General features: G+C 32.3%; 2 protein-coding genes across 5 annotated transcripts in view; both read right to left on the reverse strand.

Annotated features, from left to right (window-relative positions):
* Positions 1-16918, reverse strand: LOC148624201 (uncharacterized). The gene is made up of 3 exons (XM_088571015.1): positions 16831-16918; positions 15497-15802; positions 1-3504 (listed from the first exon to the last, which is right to left on the reverse strand). Exons 1-3 carry the CDS (start codon positions 16916-16918, stop codon positions 1466-1468), a joined length of 2433 nt encoding a protein of 810 aa, XP_088427141.1. The 3' UTR covers positions 1-1465.
* Positions 16017-19171, reverse strand: part of LOC148624202 (uncharacterized) — a 19100-nt gene continuing 15945 nt past the window's right edge. For all 4 annotated transcript variants that reach the window (XM_088566775.1, XM_088566772.1, XM_088566774.1 and 1 more), the window contains one exon: positions 16017-17966. In XM_088566775.1, coding sequence (XP_088422901.1) covers positions 17845-17966 — 122 coding nt within the window. In that variant the 3' untranslated portion in view covers positions 16017-17844. The remainder of the gene's footprint in view (positions 17967-19171) is intronic.

A 19171-nucleotide genomic window follows, 5' to 3' on the forward strand; every position in this document is an offset into this window, starting at 1 on the left:
TAGATTTGGCAAATTTTAATTAATATTTAAACACAATTTATAGAAACAATATTAAGACAATGGATACAATTTTATGTGTCATGAATATGAATTGTTTGATGGACCTAAATTCATTAGTTTTGGAATAGATGATAGACCCATTTCGTCGGTGTGAACAGTGTGAACTATGCAGACCAAAATTTTATCCCAAAACTAAACTGGCATTCGGTTACTTTGAGTGTGGTGTCGCTTAGGATATTGTAATATTCATGAATGCGACGTTGGTGACGCAGGTAAACTTGAAACCACAGAATTTGATTCTAACGCTGCTATGCTATGAGAGATTACTCTTTGAAACATGTATACAGCATATCAAAATTTTCAACATATATGATTGGTATTTTTTTGTATTTCATGCTAAATCTTGATTAAGTTTTATGTTTATCTTTCTCTTTTAGTTTGGAAAGACTTTAAGCACGACTAAAATATGGGATTCATTCTTAGATTATGTTTAAAGCATTTGTAGCAATTCTGTTCTAAGTAAAAGATACAAATTAAAATATTGTAATTAAAAATCCAAAATAATGAGCTGTATTAGATATATGATTTCAGGTGAGTTTAATGCAAAATGCCAACTGAAGCTATATGATGATATTGTGATAGAACAGTACTTAGACATTAACATTAATGATTAAATTGTTATTTTGAGAAAGGGAGGAATGTGTTGGTGACTTTAAGAATTAGTATTGTTCATGTTAATTATAAATTGAATTATATATGCTTGGGGTATGGAACAAACAAAAAGTGGGAATTAAAAGAACGTATTATCAAAACAAGTAACTATACAATAGCAAAAATACCTAAGGCTAAACAATAAAAGTGTAAGCAAAGGCACATACAAAATAATTAATTATACACAAATAATAAATGGGTCAGTAAATCATACGCAAGGTAGGTTAACTGGACACATGGGATGTTTATGTCCAGATATACATTGAATTAAGATTATGTCTTATGTAAGTGAATAGTTAACTGGACACATGGGATGTTTATGTCCAGATTTATGTCCAGATGTACATTGAATTAAGGAAATGTCTTATATAAGTGAATAGTTAACTGGACACATGGAATGTTTATGTCCAGATTTATGTCCAGATGTACATTGAATTAAGGATATGTCTTATATAAGTGAATAGTATATATTCGGAACATGTTGTATATTCTGTGATCCTCGCTTCTTCTATTGTAATAAACGTAGCAGTCAGTGTACACGTCTTGGAGTTATAGTCCGTGCCAGACTCTGTCACAATATGAACTCAAACTGACCTTTGATCTAAGTGAGTTTAAAAGTTAACCATTCAAGTAAATGTAAATCTGTATGATTATAGTATTATAATATTGCATGTTTATGAAGCTGCCTATACATTTCTCATGATTACTATAAAAGACATTTCTAAGAATACAGCATTGCACTTCAAAACTTCATTCATTTCTGTTTCAATAATTTAGTTATTGATTTGAAGTCATCTTCACTGCCTTTAACGATAGATTTAATTATTTCAGAGTCAAAATTTTCGTGAACTTCAAAACGTTTATCTGTTGATTCAGGTCCTTTGCCATGTAATGGCTCCATAAAATCTGACAAGATTTCCGTCAGATATCTCCTCCTTTTCTTCATCCAGTCTTCTTTTTTCAGTTGTTTTCTCAATATCAAACCTTTGTACTGTTCAAAAAACATCCCGAGAAGTTTGGGCTTTCCAAAAGCAACCGTCATGTCTATTGGACGAAAGTTTAGTTTATTTGCCCCAGTCCATTCCCTTTTAGAAGATTTCAAACATGTCCTTAGTACTAAACATGCTACGTTTTCATTGAACAGGGCAAGGTAATGGAAGAAAGTGTTCCCATACAAATCCAAAGGTGCACCAAGTTTCTGATAAAATTTGTCGTAATCCTTGTCAGATTTAGACCTGATTTTAAATCTGGCAAAAAGGGTATTGAACGCTTGAAGCTTTATTTCATAATCCTTATTTCCTTTTTTTTCTGGTTTTGGGTTTATTTCTGGTTCCACTTGGAACAGATATATAAGCCCAAAGATAACAACTATATCTTGTATCACATCTTCAGAACAAATCCAAAGGTTTCTCCAATTACACGTCAAATGTTTCATCAAAATGAAGACCTGCCATGGTTGAATTCTTTCTTCAATGTTCTCTCCTTTATATATGAGCTTTTCTAAATGACGTAGCAGTTTACAACAAAACACTTCATCTTCTTGTTCTATCCAATATTTATATATATATTCCCCAATGTCAGAGGCCATTTTTTTACTACTCGATTCTGTGCTGTATTGAAAGAATGTGTTAGCCAATCTCTCAATAAGTAAATCTAAGTATATCTCAGGCATTGATATAAATGTTCCTTCTTCACTGCAATAATTGCGTCTTCTAATATATTCTAGTATTATTTCAATTCTGCAATACTGAATGAAAAGACATACATCATCACTGGATGACAAGACTACAGCTTTACAGTAATATGGATGAATAAATTCATACACACAATCGAAGCAGGTTAAATACTCACCAACAAAACTGTTGGCAGCTACCTTTAAGTCTTCAATAATCTTGTGATTAGCAATACTAGGCATTAATATAATTTCATTTTTAGTCCCAAACAATGCTTGTTCTGAGATTGAAATTTTAATATAATCTATATTATTAGTGTCAAGTTTTTGGTCATCCATCAATGTTATATACACTAGAACAAGATATCTTAGAGCAGCATGATGACTGCCTGAATCTCTGTAATCATCCTTCATCTTCTTCAATATTTGTACCAAAGCCTCGGGTGGAGTTTTGAAGAACCTTTCTCCAAAATGTAACTTTAACCTATTTTCACAGAACTGTTTTGCCATTAGAGGGAATCCTTGAAGAGGCTCTGTCTGAATGATACTCTTGATTGAGTCATTGTCAAGTTTTATTTGTTGATTTTTGTCCATTACTATTTCCTTAATCTTGAAATTGCTATCTTTTAATGGAACAACTGCAACATCATTATTCTTCATATAAAATGTGAGAATATTTTGTTTGTCTTCTTTTGTTAGCCCATTGTCAAAATCTATTGCAATTTCTTTATAATATTTACATTCTCTCAATTCAGGAAAATCAAAATTCTTTGTTGTGAATATAGCTTTACATGAGCTACTTGACTTTCTTTTTGACAAAAAGTGTTCCAGCATGGCCTTCCATTTTTGCATGTCATTAAAATGATCAACAATATAAAGAACTTTTGACTGATCAAATTCATCTGTAACATCATCTTCTGACATCACCTGAACAGGTAGGTATCCCTTCTCCTCAAATTTCAATGCCAGTTCTAATGTCATTTTAGTTTTTCCTGTTCCCTCTCTACCTTTCAGAACAACAACATCATTTTTCTTTAAACAGTCTATTGCACTGCTTACAACTGAGATTCTGACATAGTCATTGCTTGATTTGTGATCTTGCATTTCTTTATAAGCACGCTCTGAAAAAAAAATTACACTAATTGTAGAGGTAAAAGAAATAAAACCGGGTCAAAAGATTGCAATAGCTCACATAAATATTTAGTCAAGCTGACTTTAAAATGTTTTATAGAATTGCTAAAAGCATCTAAAATAAAATTGTTGCAGAAAGCAGCATGATATGACCACAGAGGTCCAATCATGAACAGTTAGGATGTATGGACACAAAATTCTAGCTTGAAACAGTTCTAAATTTGATTGTGTAGAAATATGACACAAAATATATTAAGATAAAAAACAAGGTTATATCAACAAAAAACTAATAAGTTCCTGAATTTTTTGAAGTGTTTTGACGTTTGTGCAACTTTGTGAAATAAACCTTTTTACGAATAAATTCCAAAATCTCTAAAAAATAAAAATAAGAAATTCATAACAATTGAAGAGGGAGCTACACCTATTGAAACATGGAACGATCCCAATCCCATGCACACGAAGCACATGATACACAAAAGGCACGTTGCACGAAGTACAATACACGAATGATCATGTTCGCCAGAAGTATTTATCTCTGTTATTGGTATATTTTGGAATTTAACTTTGGAAACTTAACAATAGGTTCCATTGTGGCGTACACTGTATGTGTGTACAGCATAAAATGTTGGTTGCTAACATTGTACATGTAGTTTTACATTAATATGTTTGTTTTCCTAAACATATATACATTTTACAGAATTTTGAAATTTTCATTTAAATTTCACCATAATAATTTATATTGTCATAATGATATACTTGTATGTATACTACATGTACAATTTGTCAATAAAAATCAATATCCTTGATGTGTGCAGCTGGGTTCAGTATTGATGTGTCATAAAAATCGTCATATCAGTACAGTGTGCATTGGGAAAACATTTTTATTGTCCTGGAAGTGTAACAGTGTAATTTAATGAAATTTCATTAAGTTGGGGTAAAATTTACTCAAATTCTAGGATGATAAGTATTTTTAACTTTTGCAATACCATCTAATTGCTGTGAATATGAAAAGAAAATAATTTTTTGAGGTAAAATACACTCAACTTTCAACTTACTAAAAAGTATTTTTTACTTATGCAATATTATCTGAATGCACTGAATGTGAAAAGAATGTAATATTTGTGAGCAAATGTCCATATTTGTTGTACTTTGAGCATGGACAATACATTTTCCCTTCTACAAGAGAATAAAAATATCAAAATTTTATACAGTATTAAGTTAATTATACTGTATTTTGATGTTGTTCAGCTATTACTACCAGTGAGATTTCATCTTATTTGTGAAAAAAAAAGAAGATATTGCAGTTTTGATATTAAAGATGTCAATTTTTATTATACATTTTTATTGGTCCGGGAGTATAAATATATATTGATATTTCATAGAGTTGGGGTAAAATATACTTAATTTTAAGGTTAAAAAGTATTTTTCACTTATGTGATACCATTTAATTGCTCTAAATATCAAAGAATGTAATTTTTATTTACAAAAAATGTCCTTATGTATTTGACCATGGGGAATAGATTTTCACTGGTCTAGGAAAACAAAAATATCAAAATTTCATAAAGTATTGGTAATATATACTATTTTTTGATGTAATCTAACTTTCTATAATATGCAATACTATCTAATTTGTCTAAAATAGAAAATATGGCAGTTTTAATATGAAAAATATTCATGTTCAGCTCACTTGGTCTTAGGCCATTCCCATGACATAGCGTCTGTCGTCGTTGTTAACAATTTTTAAAAAAAACTCTTCCCCTCTAAAACTAAAGAACCAACCAGAACCAACATTAGTATGACTGTTCCTTAAGGTTTTCTGCATAGAGGTGACGTGGGTATTTTTGATCAACCAAAAAACATGGCCACTGTAAATAAATAAATAAATAAAACAGGGTTCAGACAGAAGTTTTTCGCATACATCTCCAAAACCGTTTAAAAAAAAGGTTTAGCCAAATTAAAATGATCCTCATTATAAGATCTACAATGGTCTGCATTGGTTCAAAGTTGTCCGATGACTCCTTGTTACAGTTATTGCTCTTGGAAGGTTAACAATTGTGTTTGTTTTTATAGTTTTCAGTCAATATCTTGAAAACTTGACAGATAGAAAGAAACTTTCAATTGCCAAAAAAAAATCTAAGATTTGTCCTACAAAAGTGTGTGGAGATCATAGTTGTCGGTCAAATTTGTGTTAGAGTTATTGCCCTTGAAAGGCAAAAATGATGTTTTTAGCAGTTCTTAGTTAAGATATTGAAAACTATAATAAATAAAAAGAAAGTTTCAATGGATGAAATGATCCTTATGATAAGTCCTACCAAAGTCTTCTTTGAGACAAAATTGTCAGACAACTCCTTGTTGAAGTTATTGCCTAAAGGCAAAAATATTAAGCAGTTGAGCAATCAAGGCTCCTGGGAGCCTCTTGTTATTAAATGTGGTACGTTGTGACATTTTCATTGGTCTTGGAGTATTAAAATATTGAAATGTCATAAAGTTGGGATAGAATATGCTCAGTTGTTTTGACTGATGTAATACCATAGTATTGTTCTGCACATGAAAAGAATCTTTATGTGAAAAATATCTTTATTTGTTCTATGCAGATCATTTGCAACATATTTTGCTTGGTCAAGGATAATAAAATATCAAAATTTCATCAGGTAATGGTAAAATAAACTCTACAATAAACTCTTTTTTCAAATAATATAGAATTAAGGACTGATGGAATACCTTCGGATTTGTTTAAGAATATTTATTAGTAGAATGCATCTAAGGGAACAAGTTTTGAATGATACTAGGATTTGGAACTATCAGAATTTCTTAGAAACATAGTTGTACATGTACTTTTGCTTTAAAGAATAGTAAAAACATAATTTTAATTGACAATTACATGTACAATTTGGTTTTATTAGTTTGGAAATATTAAATTTAATCTGACAGAAACAATTTTGAATAAATATAGAAATATCAATTTTCATCCAACAAACATACATTGTATAGTTTATGAAACTTGTCCCTCACCATTTCCGAAGGCCATTCAAAATATTGCAGGAATTCATTTATTGTTCAACATAGGAATGTTTGAAACTAATTGTTTCTAGTATGTATTGATTCCTGATTTTCTTTTCAATGTTAAAGAAATGCTGATTTTGGCAATGAAAATGAAATAACAACGGTATTCCATAAAATTGATTTAGCCATAGGGACTATTTTTATCATCCAATTAGATAATTGAACCATTGCACGAAGCACACTGAACATGATAAAATGGGCTGATTAATTGATTGTTGGGGTTTAACGCCCTAGCAGTAACATTCCAGCTATATTCAGACGATAAACATGAAAAAGATGACAAAATGAACATGAAATGATAATGATGAAAAAAAAAATGAGATGCAAGGGTAATTGGGTCGACAAAATTTGATTGCCACTAGACAAAATGGGAGGGATGGGTAGGGTCGGGCAATTTAGCCTACTTTGGCGGAGCGCAAAGGTTCCTATTCCTATCGAATACCACAACAGGGTTCTTTACCATGCAAGGATCGTGGTGTCTTTCCCAACACGGTGCTCCACTATGGTTTGTGGTCAGGTTTTTCCATATTATAGCCTGACAACCCCAGCATGTACACACCAGGGGTACCCCATTCCACCACCTGGGCCACACAATCCAGTTGATCTGTGGGCAGAGCGACCTAGCCCCTGATTAAGGTTCTTTTATGACGAACTTCGCACTGTTGCAGACCTATTCTGTTTACATCGGACCTGCACGGGGCGATAAAATGGGAAAGTGACACATTTCAAGCGGTGTAACATCAATAGCATAAACTATTTCCCAAGGTTTCATGAATACGGGTGCAACCACTACAGGATTTTATTTCGAAAACTGTGAAACTCCCACTTTTAAAGATTAAAGTCCCATAACTCTAAATCGTTTAGGCAAGGTTAATATGCTACTAAATACATGGACCGAAATGTTATATCTGTACACCTCCAAATTTTGATCCTGGAGATCAAATATTGGAGAAGGATCCTCATACAAAAAGAAAGAGGGCAAACTATGGCAAAGAGTTTTTCTCAAGATAAAAATGTGAAACAATAATGTACCAGATTCAATTTACCTGGATCCACTTGTGAAAATATACCTGATAATAAAACTAGAAGCTTTCAGGAGACTTAATCATTCACCTGGCTCAATAAGCCACATTCTAATTCGTGTAAAAGCTTCCATTTTTTTGTCTTGGATAAAGGCCTAAGGAACAATCATTTCAAATTTCATTGCATCTTTCCAGCAGTTTCCGAGGAGAAATTTTTTGAAAGAATAATCAAAGGAACCAAGAGTTCAGCAGAAATCTTAGAATAGATTCCAGGGACAAACACCAGACTGGCAGGGACAAAAGACACACACAACAAAGAACATAAAATACAAAGAAACAAAAGCAAATGAGCAACTGGGACTCCACTAAAATCTCCGAGCATGGAACATGTGCATCAATAGGGTAAGCGTTTTATGCCTATGTAGAAACACCCGTGGAATTTCTCATTAAAAGTCAAGTCCAGGGTAGACGAAAGAGGAAGGAAAATATGACACAATGAACATATCAGTTCTCATGAACCGGTTATCATCTGAATGTATTCATTAGGTACACAAATACAAAAAAACAAAAAAAAACAAAAAAACAAAAACAAAAACCAAATACAATAAGAACTATGAATTTACATGTTAAACAAAAGGCTTATAATAGCCTGAATCGCTCACCAGGTTAATTTTGTGCCTTTCAAAGGCAATAACTCTAACAAGGTGTTGTCTAACAATTTTTACTCAAAAGACTTTTGGTAGGACCTATCATAAGGATCATTTCATCAATCGAAAGTTTCTTTCTATCTACTATAGTTTTCAAGATATTGGATGAAACTGTTAAAAACATCATGTTTCACCTTTCAAAGGCAATAGCTCTCACAAAGAGTCGTCCGACAACTTTGATCTCCGCAGACTTTGGTAAGCCTTATCATAAGGATCCGTTTAGCAATAAAAAAAATCTTTTTTCACCTTTCAAAGGCAATAGCTCTCACAAAGAATCGTCCGACAACTTTGATCTCTGCCGACTTTGGTAAGCCTTATCATAAGGATCCGTTTAGCAATAAAAAAAATTCTTTTTTCACATTTCAAGGGCAATAAATCTAACAAAGTGTTGCCTGACAACTTTCATCCCTGCAGACTTTTGTAGACCTTATAATAAGGATCCTTTCGACAATTGAAAGAATTTGGCTAAAGCTAACGGTTTTGGAGATATATGCGAAAAACTAATGTCTGACACATTTGTTCTTTTTTTTAGTAACAGCAATCATGTTTTGTTAACGATGACGACGGAATGAATACTAAGATTTCTTTGTTGTTTTAAATGTCAGAGTAAATGCACCTCAAACCATCTAAATTTTGATAATAAGATAGAAAGATGGTAAAAAGTTTGGGACCGCTGAAAGTTTAAACAATCCCAATAAATAAAATAAGTATAAATAATACCTATTAAAAGACTAATCTTTCAGTATTTAAACATTTTTCCCCAAAATGATGAAGAATTTTAATCAACAACTCATGTTTGTTGCTTTTATTTTTGGTTAACTAAATAATAACATACGTAGAATTCTCCTGAAGTTCTTATATGATACGTTACCATTTAGAACCAAAATGGGATATAGGTATGTCAATAATTATGGCATTTGCTTCTTTGATACCTGGCAGACAACTTCAATTAATGATAAATAAATGCTTCGCCTAGTCAGCTAGATACCCCATAGATGAAGAACCCTGATCAGATGGGGCAAATATGGACACAAAGTTCAAGCTTGATACAGCTTTGGAATTTTGATAGTGAGTAAATATATTACACAATATAATATTTTGACCAGGATGGAAGCAGTCAAATAACTTGAATACTTGCAATACGACTTTAAAAGATGACATGAACAGATATATGGACAAATGGTTTCTATTAATTTAAGAATTTCGTTTTTGTATATGTAGGGTACGATAAAAAAATCAAACCCTGAATCAAAGTTTGGTGGAAGTTTGTTTGGGTTCAGTAAACACAATAAACACAAATAAACAAAAAAACAAAAAACAAAACAAAACAAAACAAAACAAAAAAGACACAAAAACAATAAAAACATGAAAATGGGCCTAAATTTGAATGAATTAAGTCCCAAAACTAAAAAACGTAAAATCCAAAATCTTTGCCGATACAACCAGAGACAATTGAACTCTCTTCACTTCGGGCAAATATGGACACTATTGTGAGACACAGATTTTGGTTGTTTTAATTCAAAGTTAATGAATATCTGAGGTCATTTCATTTCAGTACCTACATCAATGTTAAGCTTGCTAAGTAAATTGTCTTATATGTAAAACATTATACATGTGTTTTAATTCAAATGGTTGATGTTTCTAATTAAGAAATAAATCACAGAAACTCCAAATTGTCAGCCCATGGTAAAACAATGATAAACTGGATTTTCCGTGATTTATTTCGATTCTTTTAGGACAATTACGGTACTTTTTTATAACATTTTCGTGACCTATTACGGTAACCTTAGACATGTTAGACCCGCCATATTAGTGAATAGTGGCTGAACACTTTAATTTAGGCTATGTCAACTGAAATGGTCAAAACTTAGTGCTTTTTAGTACTTATAATGAAAAAAGGGCGAATTAAGTAGAACAATGTTAGATATGGCAATACTTTTTTCATTATAAGGTCAAAGTGTTCACACATGGACAGGTACAACATTTCATTCATGGATGATTGTTATTGTTTGTTTTCATATATGATGGCACACTTGGCAAGTGCAACCGTGTAGGTGTGTAAGTGATTTTTAGGTAATATATTATAACTTTTCTAGATTGCAATGTTTAATATTTCTATTAAATATGAATTTGACGTTAACTCACGCTACTGAAATAATGAAAACAGCTGATACACATCGGAATGTTACGTGTGTTTGTGTACATGATTTAAGGTGGGTAGTAATTTACACACACACACACACACACAAGCCACGCCCAATAAGTCATGTGCTGCTCATATAGAAATAAAAACATTAACACAGTTGTGGTCTCAAAGCCTTTAAAGGACGTCATATTAGAACTACAAAGTGACCACAACACAGTTCATTGGCTTAGCAACATAGAATCTCTATTTAAACTTGTATCATTACTTGTTAAGGGAGACCAGTTAAAATTCCATTGTGAGCATATGTGTTTTGAACATCTCAGTTATTTGAACTACAACTTGTACTTTGTCTCACTGTAACTTTGTATTATTAGGAATAATCAAAGCAATTTGGATTTTAGTTGACATTGTAAAGGACAGGTGACTGAATGCAAAACTCTTACAACTTGACACACTTATAAAAAGCTTTGCTGATGGCAGCATAATAAACATGTAATAGTAGCCAGTTGAATTATGTTTACTTGGGGTAAGTGTAGACACGATATTAATCTGTCCAGGATGCATTTATCAAGCACTTTATACATTATCTCAAAAGTAAATGATACGGTAAATTAGTTAATTATAGTTCTTGAAGCACTTGTTGTATTTATGCAGGAATTTTCATAAGGAATTCAAGAACAAATATTTCAAAATCGGACCAAAAATAAAAAAGATGATTTTTATTAGCATGGCCCCATTGGCCCCTTATTACCCCAAAACCGTAAGAGATATCTGAAATCTGATTGAAAAAAATGCAGACAGGAACTTTAATGAAGAATAGGATAGAAAACAACTTTCAAAATCAGACCTGAAATAAAAAAAGTTTATTTTGAAGGTGTGTCCCCATATTAGATCTACGAAAAATCAGAGTAGAAGATATTTTCAGTAAAAAACCATTAAAAAGAGGGGTAAGAGCTTGAAAAAAATCAGTAACTCCAACATGGTTTAACAGATTAAAAACGGAAACTAGACCAGAACTAGATCTCATCATGCTGAACCTACCAGTTTTGGAGATATATACGAAAACTACTGTCTGAACCCTATGTTCTTTTTTTTTTTTGGTAACAGCGGTCATTCTTTTATATATATATATATAAAACACATATTAGTTCTATGCAGAAAACCCTACTATACTAAGTCTGGTTCTAATTGGTCAGGTAGTTCCAGAGAAGACATAACATTAAAAATTGGGCAAAAACGTCGACATAGGGCAATTACTCCAACATGGCGTTACAGATTAAAACACATCATGCTGAAGACTTTTACCCATGTAGGCATTTGGCTAAACAGTTTTGGAAATGTATGCCCTTTGTATTATTTCTAGTGGCAATGTTTTTGAACGGATCAAAAATCCTCACATCAAGTCTATGCAGAGAACCCGACGGAACATTCACATTAAATTTGGTTCCAATTGGTAAAGTAATATTAGAAAAAAATTACCAAAAGAGAGCAAAAAATAACAAAATACCCCTAAAGGACAATAACTCTAACATTGCTTATAAGATTAAAACAAAAAATGACCACACATAGATCTCATCTTGCTGAACACTTTTACCCCGTGTCATAAATTTAGCTAAACCTAACAGTTTATGAGATATATGTGAAAAACCTCCGTCTGACCCCAATGTTCTTTTTTAGTAACAGATGCCATGTTTTTCAACAAATAAGAAATTTCTAGTTCTATGCATGATACTCCAAGGAACATTCATACCAAGTTTGGTTCTAATTGGTGAAGTAATTTCAGGAGAAGAGATTTGAAAAAATTGTTAACGACGACAGATAATGAAGGCCAAGAGACGCCAATAAGCAGGAGAGCTAAAAAAGAGAAAAGAAAAATAAGCATACGACCTTATAATTAACAATTATTGAAATTAGACCAATAATAAAAACGTTGATTTTTTTGTGGATGTTGCATCTTTAATATCTTATAACTAAAAAGCAATAAAGAGATACTGGAAATCCGATTAAAATGCAGGTATTGAATTCCATGAGGAATCAGATCCGGAACAGTGGTACGAGTTCGAGTCCCACAGAGGGAACAACCAAACATTGGCATCGCAAATTTGACAGTTCTAACATCGTTGAAAATTTTTCAGACCTTTCTATACGTTTACATATCTTCCCTGTATCAATTTGATCCAATGGAGCAATGTAGCGAATAGAGTTGTCACATTCTGAGACGTTTGTATAATATTGATTTGTTGTGATTATGCATCATTAATTTGATCCTCTATCCTACGTAATAACATCTAAAATGAACTGTCCTGTACTACCATACACCTTGTACTAAGTTACAGCCCTAGATTAATCCTACGAGGAGGAATGTCCCGGCCAGCGAAAGCTATATTTTTATATAGCCTAGCTGGCCGAGTGGTCTAGGGCACTGGACTTTGTGCAGGCGGTGTTGCCATAGATGTCACAGCGGTACGAGTTCGAGTCCCGCGGAGGGAACGACCAAAAACTCTTTCATCGCAAATTTGACAGTTCTAACATCGTTGGGAATTTTGCAGACATATAGATATATATATCACCAATCAAAAGTATGATGTTGATTACATTTTATAGAAAAGGTAGAAAACTGACAAAGGTAGGGTCTGGTCCCTCTATCGTATGTCCAATTTTAAAATCAATAGATAGCTTCCTCTACTGGGTCAAGAAATACTTTGTGTTGTGTTAAATTCTGTTCAAATTGGTCAAAGCAAACTTGAGTCATCATTTGACAAAGGAAGTGATGAGGGACAGTCGGACTGACAATGTGATGTCAGAAAGTCAGCAGGGCCCTTACTACATTCGAATTATATCAAATGATCATTGTTTGACAAAAAAAGTTTCTAAACGAAGATTTCGTTTTTGTGAGGGGATGGAATACTTATAGAACACCAGGACAATATTGCTATATCAGGTTAGCTTAATACTTCAGACAATAAGTATGAGCATTAACACAGCCTTTATTTCAAGCTAAACATCTCTTCAACAACAAAATAAAATACATTTGACATGTAAATTTTTTTTTCTGTTTGAAAAAAAATTGAAAATATAAAATATAGGACATTCAATATAGGTCAATATATATAAAATTTTGGTAAAATATAGGAAATATAGGAAATTCTGAAAAGTAGGAAATATATAGGAATATAGGATCACTTGATACCCTGTGTATGTTTGTACTCATCTCTTATTGTTTTATTTATATCAAGGCCTGTAGTTTGCAGTGAGAAGGCTTTCTAGCACTCTGACTTTTGATCTTGGATGCAAATGAAAGATCACATAGACCAAAGATCATTGAAAAAGGTTTCATGTCTCTACAACTTCCGGTTCTCACAATAAAAATTGTTAAAATATTAGTATGATATTTCAAGGGATATAACTCCTGTATAGTTTGTTAACAAAATACATTTTTATGGTAATACATTTGGTTTCCTGCTTACGTACATGAAACCGTTTCCAGATTCTATTATGGTTTTCAAGACATTAGTGAATGAAATCCTTAGCAGGGTAATTTTCTAATAGAATATGATGACATCTACAAATTCATCAAGTATCACTACTGGACTAAATAATGACTGATATGACCATCGTTTTTTTTGACTCATACAGACACAAAATATCTAATCGACACTTTTTATTTCGATGAAAAATACATTTTGTCGACCACAACGGTGAAAAGTGTTGCATTAGTCTTTATTTGTCAATATAAACATAATAAAATGTTTTGATAGACATTTTTTGGCTATGTCAACAGTTGTTTTGTTGAGTTGGTTAAAAAATGTCTGTCGACGCTTTTTTGGTTGATTTAGACATAAAATGTCTAGGTCAACACTCTTTGCGTTGAGGTAAACAAAATGTGTCAACTTCAACACAACAAAACGTTGTATTAGACATTTTGTGTCCTACTCAACACTAAATTTGCTTTGGTGTTTTGAGAATGTCTACTACAACGCATTTTTATGTTGAGTTCGACAAACTATGGTCGAAATATGACTAAGTAAAACAAAATGAGCATTGAAGTAGGCGCAATTTGCTTGCTTCAGTAATATTTTGACTGTGCATAGACATTGCAGTCATCATTTCAGCCAGTAGTGTATCATCATGGTATCATGAAAACAAGTTCAAGAAACCATGTTGATCATTTTGAAAAAAAAACGCTAATAAATGGGAAATAACTTCTACAACGGATGATGGAATTCTTCCCAGGGTCATCTTGTTAAAGTCTCAAAGAGCACTATCAATGATCAAAATTTTAATAATGATATCTTGAAAAATGACGAAACAGGGCAATATCAAATTAATAGTTTTAACAAAACGAAAACTAGCACTTTGCGAACTACAGGCCTTCGGTGCAAATGACAGGTCATTTGGGCCAAAGATCATTTATGAAGGTCCCATGTTTCTACAACCTCCAGTTCTCGAAATATAAATTTTCAAAACTTAAGTTTGATATTTCAAGGGATATAACTCCTGAATGGTTTCATAACAAATTACATGTTATGTTTATTCATTAGGTTATCTGCTTGTGAATATGGAACTGTTTTCAGAGTGATTCTATCTATTATATTTATTTCAAAATATGAGGGATTGAAAGAAACTGTTTTAAAGGGACATAAATCTTAAAGATGATAATAAAATCCTCAGCAGGGTCATTTAACAATGGACCATTATGACAACTACGTGTTCATCAAGTTTGATAATGATATCCTGAAAAAGAGTAATCAAGGGAACCAAGGTTCCGGGGACAATAAATGGGAGGTAACATCTAGAATGGATGATGAAATTCTTCACATGGTCATCCTGTGAAAGTCCTAAATGAAGTATACCGCTAGTTCAAATTTGGTAATAATATCTTAAAAGATGAATAGGAGGCACCATGTCAAAGTAAATTTTGGAAATGTCGGAAGAAAAAAACATTAGAAAAACAATGTAGGGAAAGAACTTAATAACATGTTTTTTTATTACTTGGCCCCCTTTGGCCCTTATAATAAAATTATGAAACTGCTTTCTTGTATACCTTGTGGTATTACTTGAAGTTTCCAGCCACAACTCAATATCTGTCCATCATTTAACACAACAAAATTGCAGTATCTTCCACCATCATTCATGCAGATCTGCTTTATAGTTAGACTGGGGTTACTCCTACCACCTTTAATGTATTGAATCCTGTCACTAGTTTGTACAATTCTAAGTTGATCATCATCATCACGTCTGTACCATAGAACTGATTTAACCTTTGATTTGTCTCCCTCAAATGACGCAGCATTCAATTCAATTTCTTTTCCTATTACTGCACCTTTATTGGTGAATGTCACTGGAATGGCTGTAATTTAAAAATCATTCAAAGGTCTCAAAATGTCTCAGTATATATGAAATACTAAAGAGTGCTCAGTATAAAAGGTTTGTGGTAGCCTAAAAAGCTTATTTGGGACTTATTTCCTGTACACAAGTTATTTCTATGAAAAAAAATTATAACCACAGAACAAAGCAGCTTTAATCATTTAAAAAATTGAATGAACATGAATGTACTCACATAATTGATGTTACCCTTTTTTAATACAAGAGGATATAAGTTAGAATGTCCACACATGTTTGGAAAATTGAATAGGAACAGCAACTCACTGAGCCTTTTGAGAATCAAACAAATAGGAATGACAACCTGAAAAGTCTCAAAATATTAGCCCCTGTCTCTAAGGAGCATGAATCGGTCACCTGGTTTAACAAGCAAGTTCTATTTTTGTTAAAGTCACCATGTTTTTTATTGAATCCAAATTTCTAACGCTCAAACCAAAAGCACAATCAAATCAATTTTCAATAAATTCGGTCCAGTAGTTTCTGAAGAGAATTTTTTAAAAGTTAATAACATGAAAACGAGCAGAAATATGTCAAAGATTGGCAAAAATTTGACCACAGATAGTTCTCATTATGGCAAACATTTTACCAAATTTCAAAATTTAGCTGAACCTGACCGTCTAGGAGATATTTGCAAAAAACTTCTGTCTGAACCATGTTTTAGTAAAGACAACCAAGTTTTTGGATGGATAAAAAATTCCCACATTATTTTATGCAGATCACCTTAAGAAACATTCATAACAAGTTTGGTTCCAATTGGTCTGGTACGTTCATAAGAGAATATTTTTGAAAGAAATAACATCATAAATAGCAAAACAAGTTGAAAAAGGGCAATAACTCCAACATGGCTTTCTGAAGAGAACTTTTTCCAAAAGTTAATAACATGAAAAAAAGCAGAAATATGTCAGATTGGCAATAACTCCAGCATGGCTAAACAGACTAAAATGAAAATTTGACCACAGATAGATCTCATCATGCTCAACATTCTTTTACACCTACAGAATTTGGCTAAACCGAACGGTTTGGGAGATATATACGACAAAATACTGTCTGACCCCCTATATTCTTTTTTAGTAATGGCAGACATGTTTTTCATCGGATCAAAAATCCCCACATCAGTTCTATGCAAGATACATCAAGAAACATTCATACTAAGTTTGGTTCCAATTGGTCAAGTAGTGGCAAAGAGTTTAGAAAAATTGTTAACGAGGACAACAACGGACGCCAAGTGATGTCAATAGCTCACATGGTCTTCGGCCAGGTCAGCTAAAAAGAGATAGCTACAAAAAAACCATGAACCCCTGTTGCCCCTATAGAATATTGAAATTCTACAATCAACTAAAACTTTTTTGGCCCTGCACATCTCCATGAACAAGTAGAAACATCCTTCAGAATGCCAAAACGGTAGCTTAAAAGCTGTCAAAAGCTGTCATAGATGCCAAATAAATCATGCATCTATTCAGACCAAAAGATGGATATATTTCTATTTATACCACTGGTTCCGATTTAAGGACTTATATTTTTCTTACTATATAGGTGGTATATATTAATGCTCTTAACAATTATCCACCAATAAGGGAATGTCCGGTTACTAAATGGTTCATCATAACGTACATAATTTCATATAAACAAACACACACACAAACACAGAAATAGTACTCACAACAAATAATGATTTCCATTTTTAAGTTATAGCTACATTCTCTTTCATTATTTTTTTTTTATCATAAACAGAGTGCATGAATCTTCCAGTTATTTTTTTCCATCTCTCCATCCAGGTGCTAGATATGCCTATTTTATTTATAATGGTAACTTCATAGGTTCCAGTATCTGAAACATACAATCCCGGGACAGTGAGTGACCATCCTTTTGCAGCTACTGTAAACATTCCTTTTGATTCACTATTATTATGCTCTTCAATCTCTCCATCCAGTTTGTTATTTCGCTCTGGAATTTGATCAGTAGTCACTTTGCAAATCCGGATTCGTGTTGCTGACAACATCGAAAAATATGTTAAAACAATTTTTTTTCACCATATCCTGCAATAAATATGTATGTGTGTCTTTTGTTGTCTTTGTTGATAACCAAATCGTTATCTTCGAACACAACCTTGAACGATAGTAGTTCTGGGAAAACTGAAAAAAAACCTCTCATTTAGTTTCAGTAAACTTCCAATAATTGCATATAAATTAAATGAAAAAAATAATTTGCATCTATTATGGTGACGAAAAGTACTTTGTGGCGTTTTGTCGGGTGAAAGTTCGCGAGTGAAATTACCGATTTTTTTTCATAGTGTGAATTATAGAAGTCATTACACAGGGAAAGTTCGGCAAATCACTGTTATCTTTAAAATACTTTTTATTCAATGTGCTTGAAATTGTTCTGTGTTGTAGTCCCTGGAAATGATTTCCGGAAACGAAAGTTACTTTTATAATGCATTCACTAAAGCAATATAGAAAGTTAATTTACAATATTTTAATCAATTTAGCAATTAGCTGACAACAGTTATTTAGGTTTCATAATTTTATGAACAACTCTTGAAAGACAGAGTATGTTCTCCCTATCACTTTATCTAGTCCATCCATGTACCAATTTTTAGTGGAGTTAAGGTTGTAAATATTTACTTTTGCTTTTATTTGTGTAATGTTGGTGTTTTTTTTTATGCGTGTGTTTTCTTTTTTAGGCTTTATCTCTGGATTATGTTTAAATCCCGTTTTTTTCGATTTCTCTTCGCAACTGCTTTAATTTTCACATATGATACACATATACATATTATATTTTCGTATATATTAACTGTTGTAAGACAATATTAACTACCCCGTTGAAGTACAAGCAAAGAGCCGGCAGAATTCAGAAAGAACACTGTGGGCAAATAAAATATAGCGGTAAGAAAGTTAGTGGCAAATGACTAGAAAGTTAAATGCGAAAATGACCTTATTCTGTTTTTAAAATATTGCTTCGAAAGGAGATTTGATCATGATAATTTACAAAACTATAACCAATTTTTACTGTTGTTGAAGTTTATTGAATTGGAAAGTGATATACATATAAATGTTTGCGCCTATATATCCCTTTATCTTTTAATTCGTGTTGTGCTTATTGTGACTGAATAACATAACCTTAATATATATCAAGCAAGATGTAGTAAATAACATGCTCCACAACGAGCAGCTAAATACACGCAAAGGACAACCCTGAACAGTTGGGGCAAATATTGGTACAATATAACATTTAAGTCTGAATGGTGGATTTGTTACGTTTCATCATGAATGTTCTGTTTTCTATTTATTATATGTTTGTATTTTTGTCAACAATGTTGATAAGACATATAAATTAAAAC

Source organism: Perna viridis, chromosome 2 (assembly GCF_037379345.1).
Source record: "Perna viridis isolate PV_CMFRI_1.1 ecotype Kerala chromosome 2, ASM3737934v1, whole genome shotgun sequence".
NCBI lineage: Eukaryota > Metazoa > Mollusca > Bivalvia > Mytilida > Mytilidae > Perna > Perna viridis.

Coding starts and splice junctions, on each gene's coding strand:
- LOC148624201 (XM_088571015.1), bottom strand. CDS start 16,918: ATGTCTGCCATTACTAAAAAAGAATATAGGGGGTCAGACAGTATTTTG. Junction 15,803..16,830: donor GTTCGGTTTAGCCAAATTCT/GTAGGTGTAAAA, acceptor TTTAAATTACAG/CCATTCCAGTGACATTCACC. Junction 3,505..15,496: donor ACTTCAAGTAATACCACAAG/GTATACAAGAAA, acceptor TTTTTTTTTCAG/AGCGTGCTTATAAAGAAATG.